The 12,086-nt window shown below is 37.4% G+C and overlaps 1 protein-coding gene across 1 annotated transcript; it reads left to right on the forward strand.

Moving 5' to 3' along the window:
- Positions 1-59: 59 nt before the first annotated feature.
- On the forward strand, positions 60-5,314 carry LOC116423788 (guanylate-binding protein 4-like). The gene is made up of 4 exons (XM_031969372.1): positions 60-264; positions 773-875; positions 1,494-1,687; positions 3,687-5,314. The coding sequence occupies exons 1-4, from the start codon at positions 244-246 to the stop codon at positions 3,909-3,911; spliced, it is 543 nt and encodes a 180-aa protein (XP_031825232.1). The 5' UTR covers positions 60-243; the 3' UTR covers positions 3,912-5,314.
- Positions 5,315-12,086: the final 6,772 nt, after the last annotated feature.

The raw sequence follows: 12,086 nt of genomic DNA on the forward strand, positions 1-12,086 counted from the left end.
ACTATTAACATCTCATCCTTTTCTCTGCTTGTCTTTCTGTTTCATTGGCAGCAAATCTTAGAAACCAAGAAGGATGGTTTCATACATCAAAATGAAGAAACATCAACCAAATATTGTCAAACTCAGCTTGAGCAGCTCTCACAGTCCCTGAGAGAAGCCATTTCTAAAGGCACCTTCTCTGTGCCAGGGGGTTACAATCTTTTCAGGAAAGAAAAAGAAGAAATAATAAACAATTATCATCAAATGCCCAGGAAAGGACTTAAGGTGGGGAAAGACCAGAAGGTTAGGAATGGTAGCATTACAACGAGAGTTCCATTGTCTGCATTGGGAATTGGAGCACTGACTGCCTCCTACCAATAACTTTCAGGAGGAGTAAGTCTAGAGCCCTGGGGATTTTTAGTTCACATCTCAGCTGGAAGTTCTTGAAAGAAATCCCTTCTTCCAGCCTAGAGAGTAAGCTATTTAGGAAGCTGGGTCTTAAGAGGTCCTAAGGGGCCAAGCCTAATGCAGCCTGGCCTGGTAGCTCAGGTTCTAGCTTGGAATGAATTGTGATGCCCACAGCTGGACCTCCTTGTGGCCTGGCTTTTTGTTACTCTGACCAGTGTTTAGTCTCTTGGGATCATCATGTAGCAAAATGTTTTCAATACTTTTTGAGAAAAAGAATACTCTAGCTTATAGAGCAGACACTGCTCCTGCCCCAGAGAGTATGTCCTTCCCAGTAACTGAAGTGGTCTGAGGAAGATTATGTGTCTCTGCTTACTTGCTTGTCCAGGCAGATGAGGTCCTCCAAAAGTTTCTACAGTCATTGGCAGTGACAGAAGATTCGATCCTGCAGACAGATCAAGCTCTCACTGAACAAGAGAAGGCCTTGCAAGGTATAAGGAGCTGTGCTGGGTGCTCCTAACTCCCTCAGTTTCCTTGACTTTCAGTAACTTCCTATTACCTCTAAGATCATATATGAATGCCTCCATTCAACATAAAGTCCAACGCAAATTGACCCTTTGCTACCTGTTGTTGTCTTATAATTTGTTCTTCCCTTTGCCTGCTATTTTAGCACCACTTACCTCCTGTTCTTACAGTCCTCAGACACACCAAGCCATCTCTCTTCTCCAGGGCTGTCCACTAGCCATTAATGCTCTGAAAACATGGCCTCTCACCTAATCTTAACTCCCTCAGTTAAATCAGTTAAATTCCACTTCCTTCAGAAGACCTTTCCTCATCTCCTCAGCTGTTAACATGATTTTCCACCTCCCCCATTCATACTGCTTCCTTTTCATTATTATGTTTCTTGAATCTACATAATGTTTTCAATGTGGACTCTTCAATTAGAATATCATATTCTTCCAGGCAAAAATTGTTTTTTATATTTTTCTGACTATCAAGTGGTTAGCACAGGGCCTAGAAAGCACTTATTAAAGGATTGTTCACTAACTGACAGGAGATGAATACTTATTTTACTTATTTAATCTCAAGCTTTCTATTCCCTCCAAAAGTTGAACAGATCAAAAGAGAAGCAGCTGAGAAAGAAAAGAAGCTGTTGAAACAGCAACAAGTTGAAATGCAACAAAAGATGGAAGCTCAGCAGAGAAGTTTTGAAGAAAACATGAACCTATTAAAAAGGAAGATTGTGGAAGATAGATACAAGATCCTGGAAGAAAAGAAATTGATTCTGGACTCTAAACTGAAGGTACAGGGAGACTGGGATCAGTGGCTATTCTTGGGATGTAATACCACCACCCTGGCAGGAAAGGGATGGGCTGACAAACAGGGAAGGCAAATTTGTCTTCATGTGACTCAGCATGGTAAAGAGCAAGGACCTAGGACTTTATCAGAAGTTCTAGGCTTGAGCCCTTTTCTCCTTCCTATCCTCACTTTCCTCACCTGCAATATAGGGTCACTAACATCTACCTCACTGAATGCAAATTGTTGCTGTTTTGTGTCCAGTGAGTTTTGTGTCACTCAAAGAGCATCTCCAACTCTCCCAATGAGCTGCCCAGGCAAGTCTTTACCAAGCTCAAGTCATTCTTCAAATCTTCACTCCCTGAAAGTCAAAGTTCCGAAGCCCCCACCAAAGTGTGTGCTTTTCTAGTCACCCAGAAGACACAATTAGTTCAAAGCTGAGACCTAATTCCCAGAAGCTTTTTTGCTGCATCCCTTTTCTACAAGGCTGACAACTCAGCACACAGCCATCCCTCTAGAAAACATCCCTCAGTGGTTTTCTCCCATGGAAGATCCATGAAATCCTCTGAGCCTTAATTGGAAAGGGCTTTACCCCCAATAGGAGATTCTGAAACCCAGGAATCAAACTCTCTGGAACAAAGATCCAGGGCCATCCCAACTACTTTGTGCATTCAGCTTTAAAATATTTTTGAATTTTATCAGTAATCACCCTCATTACACCTATCAGGATCTATTTTACCTTGAGGGCAGAAAGTCCTGTCAACTTTCCTTACTTAAGTAGTCTCAGTCAGCATCTCTTATGCAAATTGTAAAGCACTAAATTCAGGCCCCTCTGCCACCTTAGTGTGGCAATCCCATAATCTTTTGCTCTTTTCTAAGAATGTAAGAATGAGTCAGCTGGTCCTATGGCCTCAAGGATGGAGGTGACTACAGTGACATTTCTTCTACCAGTGAAATTAGCACCACCCCGCAGGAAATGGCTGAGAGTATAGAAAGTGACATGAATCTTTCAGGTCCTGTGATTAGGACTTCTGACCCCATAGTAGAGAGAAGAAAATCTCCATACTAAGGACCATAGCCAGGGCAAGTTACCTCCAGAGCCCCCTGAGGTTTGGGGCTGCTAGGATGAAGCCAGGTATAATCGACTGGGTCGATTATAACCTCCTGCCTGAGCCCCAAACTGCTGGGTCATGGAACAAGAACAAATCCAGTGACTCATCAGGTTCCCTTTGGACCATTATCAATAAGGCCCTGCCTAAAGTGCCATGGAATAGAGGAAGCCCTGCCTAAATTCATGGAAACTGGCCAGAGCTAGCCCAGGCTAGTAAGAGAGGTTCGCTGTCCATCCACATTACTTTCCCTGTTGAGCCAAGGGTCAAACCCTTTTGAAGTTGACTTGAGTCCATCCTGAGTCACTCTCTAGATAGTATTTTATGCTTCTTTTTTTCTAACACTTGGGCCACTTGACTAGAAATTGAGAATAATGCTGAAGATGTGAGCTAGCATTTAAATATCAAGATAAGGCTTACAAAGTAAACATTAGCTCACCATAAGCTGGGTAGCTGTGGGTTATTACAGACTGGGGAACATAAATCCAGTCACAGCTAGCAAGGGTCAGAGGCAGGATTCAAATTCAGGTCATCCTTAACTCCAAATCCAACACTGTACCGTTGAGCTCCTCCCCACTCTTTAGGAACATGATTCTAACCCAAATGGCCTGGTGTTCAGCTGCTACAGACCTGAGCATTGGCCCTGAGGTTCAGCTTTTTGTCTCTGGTAGTTGGGAAGTAGTGAGTTATTGAAGAGAAGTCCTAAAATTCTGAATGGTTTTTTCCACTGCCCCAGAGGATCCCTTGAGGAAAAATCTTCACTGCACTTTCCCCTTTCTCTAATCTACTTAAATCTCACACTTCATCTAGCAGAAATACATGAGGTGACTGGTTCTTGGTACAACGGGGTCCACCAGAAGTAAAATGCTAATATGTTGGTGTCTTGCCTTGTCTCAGGAACAAGAGAAGCTGATAAAGGAAGGTTTACAAAAGAAAGCTGAAGAGATGAACAAAACAATTGAAGTCCTACAAGCAAAGATTAAGGATATTGAGAATCAAAATTCCAGCTGGCTGCCCATGCTTTTAGATACAGCTGGCACTATAATGATGGTCATGTTACCTGGTGAAGGAAAAATCGCTGGCCTGCGGTTAAAGGCATTAGCCACTTCTTTGTCCAAATAGGTTTCAGTTTCCCCCCAAAATTATCAAGTAATGCTATCCCACCTAAAAAAAAATATGGAGTTAAGATCTCCTTGTGTATGAATGTGAGGCTTTTGGAGAATCCTGCTCCTTCATACTTAGGCGTGGTCCTTAACACACAGGCTATGTGGCATATCTCAGAGAGAGCAAAGCCTCATTATCCCTAACAGGGCAATACTTAAAGTTAGGAGGACCTGAGTTCAAATCTGAAATTAGCCAATTTTAGGCCTACTTCTAGGAACTTAAGCAAGTCATTGAAAGTCTTGTGTTTTAGATTTCTCATCATAAAATGGGTTTTATTTTCCTGAGGATAAAGAGCAAAGTTATTTTGAAACCATAATATGCTACAAAATGTTAACTATTAATTTTATGAAATGCTTTACTCTAGAGATCTGCCCAAACTCACACTGAAGAAGTGACTTACACCAAGAACTTTTGACTGCAAATATGTTCTGACCACTACAGAGGTCAACCCTCTTCAGAGAACACACAGAAATTTGCCTTGTGATACTTAAGATTTTTAAAAGTCCAAGTTGAGTAGTTCCTGATTTCAAAATCCCCACTTGTACTTTCAAGTTATCAATAGAAAGTGTTTTGGGTTTAAAATGGGGAAGATTGATAATCAGTACCTTGCATGTTTAGCTTTATAATCACTTATCAGCTGTCAGTTATTTTAATTGTATAAAAAGTAACTCTGTGACTTATTAGAAGAATATAGACCCAGTGAAAATCTGTATGTAACCAAAGTATGAGGTAGTGCCAGGGATATTCTCGTGTTAGTGGTAAGAAGTATAACTCTAATCATTATAAAGCATATAGCCATATTAATCATTTTTATCACGAAATGTAATGAGCTCTTGAGCTTATGTTGGAAAAGGGTCCTGTGTGAGCCAAAATCCTGCTTCATTAAGTAGTGCACTGAGTATAACATAACTAATCAGATTGCAGTTTGTGTAAATCAAGAGAACTATAAATAACTGTGACACTTGTATATCAGGATCTCAGATCATTCTGGGAAGACTCTAGACTCTACCTTTGTTTCTCTTAAAGGGTGGTTTCTTTGCCCAGAAACACTTCTCAGTTTTTTTTTTCCTTACAATTTTTGTCACAGATCAGAGCTCAAATGACAATCCTGATATTTCCTTCCTATGTGACTAAACTTGGATAAGTCCCTTAACTTTCCCCAGGCTCAGTTTTCTCCTCTGTGAAATAAACAGGCTGAGCTAGATGATCTCTTGTGACCCTTCTGGATCGAAAACTTATTTCTTTTTGGGTGATGTTACATAGGAATCCCAGGAATCCTGTCTCTACTGTTATCGAGAAGATGTTCAATATATTGAATTTCCTAGTCCAATAAATTGACTTTGCAAGTTGTGCCCTTAGAATCTCCACTCAAAGGGTTATTTCTTGATTAATAAATGAAGTTTATATGGGTAAATGCCTGGTAAAAAGACTGAATGAATGTTTGCAACTTCTAACTAGCTAACTTCTAACTCAGAGTTTTCCAAACTTTACAAAAGGATTACAAAAGTAACCTAGCAGAAAGGTGCAACTATTTCAATATTAAGTTCTATAAGCTTCATTTCACCTGGGTGTTTATCCCTATGGATTTACAGATTTATTATCTATGTATAGAGATAGATATAGATTTATTAGCCCTAAGTAATAAAGATTATTCCCAGACTTTTTCTCTGGTCAAAATGGTTTCAGGGCCCTCTCCCACCAGGGAAAACCTCTTTGTTCTCTATCAACTTGAGTAAGAAAATAAAATACTTTGACCAAATTGGATTTCAAGGGGCACTTTTATTGCAGAAGAATGAAAAGACAAAATAAAGGGGAAATAATAAGGTTACCAAGTGCAGGTCCTGGCTAGTTTTATAGTCCATGAGAAACAAAAGTTTGTCTCTCTATCTTTCCTTTCTTTTCCTATCCCTTGGACAAAAGGAATTGGTAAGTAACAGTCCTATATTTCATCTGGGTTTTGAGTTAAGTTTCCTCAGAGGGAGAGGGAAGAAGCAATGATGTCAGCAGAGTAGCCTTACTTGGCAGACCAATCAGATTCCAATAATCTCTAACCCATTCCCAATGTTCTTGTTTTTCATCATCTCTAATAGCAAACTGCATATTGGTCCTGGTAGGAAAGGACCAGAGCACAGGGGATTTAAGAGATGAAGTCAGCATGTACATTACCCTCACTCCTTTATCTTCTCCATGCCTCCTATTCATCTACTGTCTTTCCAGAAGCCTCTGACATCCTTCTTCTCACTAGTGTTCTCCTTAATGCACAGGTCAATACCATAAATTCTATGAAATCTAGGTGAAAGTAAATTTTCCTAGATACTTTTTTGGCCTAGATACTTGCCTGGTCTAGAATGGCAAACTATAGATTATACACAACTGAGACATTGGTCTTAAATTACAGATTCATTTTCCTCGTACTGGAAGAGGGGCATAAGTACCCAAAATGTGGGAGGAAACCTCCCAAAACCAAACTAGGAGAGCCTCCATATAATAAGACTCTCTGACATAAAGGGGACATTTGGGTGGGTTGGTTAATGAGTGATAACATACTATGAGATGTAGCTTTGTCTTTGCAATCACTGTTCGCAAAATACTAAGGGAAGTTAAAGGTGTCAGAAGTATTGTACTGATACAGTGAGTGTTTAAGGAACACTCAAAAACATTGAGAGTTTAAGGAAAACCACTGAGCCGCAATGAGTCCTTTCAAGGTAAAGGCCTTGAAGGCTGCATTGGAGTTTTGAATATTCCAATTTTTTTTAAAAAAATTAAAATTATAGCTTTTTATTGACAGAACATATGCATGGGTAATTTTTTTACAACATTGTCCCTTGCCCTCACTTTTGTTCCAATTTTTCCCTTCCCTTCTTCCACCTCCACCTCTAGATAGCAGGCAGTCTTATACTTGTTAAACATGTTAAAGTGAATGTCCCAAATTTTTAAGAGTATTTTCCTGGAAAAGTGGAATTTTAAAAGTATTTAGAAAATTCTCAGTATTAGCAATGAATCTGTGAAGACACTGACCTCTATGCTAAGTAAGGGATAGGCTTCAAAAAGGAAAAAAAAAATGTATTTACTAAGCACCTACTTGGTACAAAGCACCATGGAGAAGGGCTTGGATTCTCTCCAACATGAAACCAAGTGTGGATAGCTTCTGTCTCTGTCGCATCTATTATATCCTGTTGTTAAGTCAGAGTACAAAAGAAGATTGCTACATGAGATCATGAGAGCAAGTATCCCAAGTCTGGGAGCATAAGTATGCTAAGATTTGCTAGAAACCATACAGCAAGGACTGGAGTCCTGAGAAACCTGTTTGGCTCAGACTAGCATGAAGATATCCAATAGTGAGTCACAGTGAATTAACCATTGATATGGTAAATTCAGAAGCACACTTGTGGGAGGGGACAAATTCTATGTCAAACATGCTTTAAGTTTTAACCCATTCTTGCAGAAAAAGAGATGATAAAGGGAAGAGTGTGACCTTTCTGCTGTGGGAAAATATTTGAACTTCCAATCTTGCTATGTCTTTAAGATAGATATCCACTGAAAGAGAGACCTGGTCTTAATCCTTTTTTGTTGGGGTGAAGGGACTTGTGTAGAAACTATGAACTATACCATATAAGGTTATCCATTTTTGGACAGCTCATAGTGGAGAGTTTTGATTAAAGGTGATCCACTGAAGAAGGAAATGGCAAGTGATTGCACTATCTTTGCCAATACAACCCCATGATCAGTTTTAAAAGATATGTCATCTGAAGATGAACCCTTCAGGTTGGAAGGTGCACAAAACATTACAAAGAAAAACTTGAAGTAGACTACAAGTTGTTCCAGCAAGAATGGAGTAGCTGGGTTAAAGCTAAAAGGAAAACTCAGCTATGGGTGTGTCTGGTGATGAAGGAAAAGTCTGTTGCTATAAAGATCAATATTGCTTAGGAATCCAGCTATGATATAAGCTAAGGGGGATGTTGTAAAAACAGGAGATGGAAAGATTAAACATTGACATGTAGATTGTCAGTGAACTTAAATGGATGAGAATGGGCAAATTTAATTTAATCGTTACTACTCTGATATATAGTATTATGGGCCAAAATCCCTTAGGAGTTATGATGTTGCCTTCATTGTCAATAAAAGGGGTAAGAGAAGCAGAACTGGGGTATAATCTCAAAAATATCAGAATGACAACTGGCCAACCATTTAATATCACAGTAATATAAGTCTATGCTTCAACTACTGATGTCAAAGAGACCAAAGTTGTTCAGTTCAATAAACTTCTATAAAGTGTTCTAGAAATAACACCAAAGAAGATGTTTCAATCACGATGGGGATTGAATGTTAAAGCAGAGGATCAAAAAATAGTTGGAAAAACAAGCCAATTTGACTTTGGGATACAAAATTATATATGAAAGAGACTAAAGAATTTTGTCAAGATAACTCACTGGTCTTAAAAAAAATTTCTTTTTCAACAATACAAAAGGTAACTCAACATATAGATATCCCCAAATGGTCAATACTAAAATTAAATTTATTACAAAATTTGCTAACAAAGATGGAGAAGTTCTATATAGTCAGATAAAACAAAAACTGGAAGTGACTATGATCATGTCCTCAGATCATGAGCTTCTTATTATAAAATTTAGACTTAAATTGAAGAAAGTGGGGGGAAAATAGACAGTATAATAGGTAGTAACTAAATAATATTCCTTATTAATATGAATAGCTGAGGGAAAAGGAATGTAAAAAAGAAAGGAGAAAGGGGAAGATATCCAAAATGAATTCAGAAACCCAGTAAATAAAATGGAGGGAGAAAAAGATTTTCTTAAATAAGCAATGCAAAGAAGTAGAAGGTGTGGTTACTGATCATGGTTATAGGAGATGTTAAAATCTTTCTTGTATAGTTTTTCTATGTATTCCAGCTACTTCTTTTTAATCTCTCCTGCTTCTGTTAATCACCAAGCCTTTTTGTCTTTTATCATGCCTACTTTTGTATGAAATGTTCCCTTGATCTTCTAATTTTCTTGAAGAGATCTCTTGTCTTTCCCATTTTATTATTTTCTTCTATTTCTTTGAATTTCCTTGGCTATTTGTAATGCCTCATCAGAAAAAAAAATGCTTTCTTAACTTTCCTTTTCTTTAGGATATTTTTATTTTTGCTACTTCTTCTACATTATTGTGAATTTCTGTTCATAGTTCTTCATGTATGTGATATTCCAGATTTGATCTCTTAAATCTATTTATTACATCCACTTTTTAGAAATTAAATATTTTGGCCACATAATGAGAAGAAAGGATCCATTAGAAAAGATCAGCTTTTGGGAAAAAGTTGAAGGAGAAAGCAATAGGGGGCAGCAGAGGATGGGATGGATAAATAGTGTCATAGAAGCAATGAACATGAAATTGGACAGACTTTAGGAGGTAAAGGACAAAAGAGCCTATTCTGCTACGGTCCATGAGTTTACAAAGAATTAGACATGACTGAATGACTGAACAACAACAACAACAACAACTTTAGTACTAACTGGTTAAATAAAACTGAAGTGATAATAACTAGAGTTTAGCATTTAGCAGAACACAAAAATTGGGCTTGATCCAATAGCATTAGAAAATGATTTCAGTCCTTGAGTGACAATCTATGAAAATCTGAGGATTTCAGATTTCTACAAATACCCTTTAGAGAAGAAATAGTCTGTCTCAGGACCATAATTCATTAATGTGAGCTGGTGAGAGGATACAGAGAGCTAAAAAGAGCTACTTCTATCTGTTAAAATTCCTATTCAGGAAGAGCACTCGATAATCCTTTGGATGCTTGGTTTAGTGCTGAGAATTTTGAAGCCAAATTTATTTCCCAGCTACAACTCAAGAAGGAAAGAAAAACATTTCCGGGTACATACATATCACTTATGAAAAGTAACAGCAAAAAGACATGATTAGGGTTTCTGCCAATGTCTTTAGTGGAATGGTGTGTCAAAGTAAGGACTAAGTCAAGCTTTTCATAACCTTAAAAAGAATAAATATTGAACCAAATAAAGCTACAGAAAGACAAAAAAATTAAACAAGATGAAAAGGAAAAGCATGAACCATGTGGATAACTCACTTTCCTTATCCAAAGCATTGGGGTGAAGGAGAAAGGAAAAGAGGAAAGAAGAAAAAGAAAAGGAAAGAGGAAGGAAGAAAAGAAGTGAATGGAAAACAGATAAAAAGTTGGTCCCGGAATCTACCAATGCAATTAATTACTAAACATTGATTAAGCACCTACTGTCTGCCAGGCACTGCGCTATGTGATAGGACCATAAAAAAGAGAAAGAAGACAGTTCTTGCTTGCAAAAAGCTTGCTTTCTTGTGGAGGAGACAACATGGAAGCAAATAGAGAGAAAGAGCAAGTTAAATAGGAAATAATTAAGAGAAGGAAGTCACTGGAATTAAGAGGGATTGAAAAAGACTTTCAGTAAAAGATTTTATTTGAGACTTATAAGAAGCTAGGGAGGTTTACACGCAGAAAGGAAGAGAGAGAACATTCTGGGTATGAGGAAATAAACAGAAATAAAATTGCCCAGAACTGAGAGATGGATATTTTGTACATAAAATGGTAAGGGAGCCAGCGTCACGGTATAGAATAATATGTGACATGAAATACTGTGAAAAGATTGGAAAGGTAGAAGGTGGGTATGTTAGGAGGGTATTGGGAATTCCAACTAGAGAATTTTGTATTTGCTCCTGGAGGCAATAGAAAGCCAGTAGAATTTACTGAGTAGGAAAGTGACATCTTCAGTCCTCTGCTTTAGAAGAATCATTTTAGTGGCTGACATCACCTTCTGAAAGAATTCACAAAATGAAAACTCCCAGGAGTACTGCAGCCAAATTCCAGAGTTGCCAGAACAGAAGAAAATATTTCAGGCAACCAGAAAGAAGTAATTTAAATATCATAGAGCCACAGTCCAGATCGCATAAGATTTAGCAGCTTCCATATCAAAGAATTAAAGGCTTGAAACATGATACTACCTGAAAGCAACGATCACATAAGAGGTCTAGACACGACACTTCAAGAATCTGTTAAGGAAAATTTCCATGAAACTTGAAAATTAGAGAGGAAACTCAAAATTGAAAAAAAAATATCTACTGATCACCACCTTAAAAAATCCCAAGAAGAAAATTCAGAGTAAATTATAACTGTTTTGAAGCTTCTAAGTCATGGAGGAAATGTTACAAGTAAAGAGGGGTGGGAAATTAAATATTGTTGAGCTATGCTCAAGATACCACAAATTTTAGCAGCTTCTACATTAAAAGACTGAAGGGCATGAAACATTAAATTCTGAAGAGCAAAGGAGTTGAGTTTGCAACCAAAAATAATATATTCCACAAAGCTGAGTGCAATCCTTCATGACACAAACATGGATATTTAAAGAATGAAAGGACTTTCAAATATTCATGAGGAAATGACTAGAACTAAACAGAAAATTTGATATTTAAGAATAAGGAGAAAAATAAGAAGGTGAACATTAAAGACAAATTATAAAGGATTTAATGAGATTAAATTGTTTCCTTCTTATATGGGTAAATGTTATCTGTAACTCAAGAATGCTATCATTTTGCACATGTATAATCTCTGTCAGATTGCTTGCCATCTTAGGGAAAGGAAGAAGAAAAATCTGAAACTTGAAATCTTTCCAAAACTGAATGTCGAAAATTGGCTTTACATATAATTGGGGAAAAATGAAAATAATGTTATCATTATGTGGGTAGCTCGAAAGCATAGACATAGAAAGAAGAATTGGGATTGAATTGATTATGATGGGGAAAAGTAAGATTGGGTAGGGAGAGGTAAAATTGAACAGGATCAGCAATATTTTTCAAAGAAACTATGAACAACTAAGTTATTCTGAGTATTATAAATACTTAAGTCAGCCACAAGGGACCAAGAAGGAAAATGCTAAACATCACCAGAGAAAGAAATGATAAATAAATGTCTGCATAATATGGTGTTTATATAGATATACGTATATATGTATATATATACACAAATACTCATGCATATGTACATATCTGCATCCACACATGTATATGAATGTATATATTCCTATATACATGTGTATATATGTATGTATCTGTATATATGTGTTTATTTAGATATATATGCCTATATAT

This window comes from Sarcophilus harrisii, chromosome 4 (assembly GCF_902635505.1).
Source record: "Sarcophilus harrisii chromosome 4, mSarHar1.11, whole genome shotgun sequence".
Classification (NCBI taxonomy): Eukaryota; Metazoa; Chordata; class Mammalia; order Dasyuromorphia; family Dasyuridae; genus Sarcophilus; species Sarcophilus harrisii.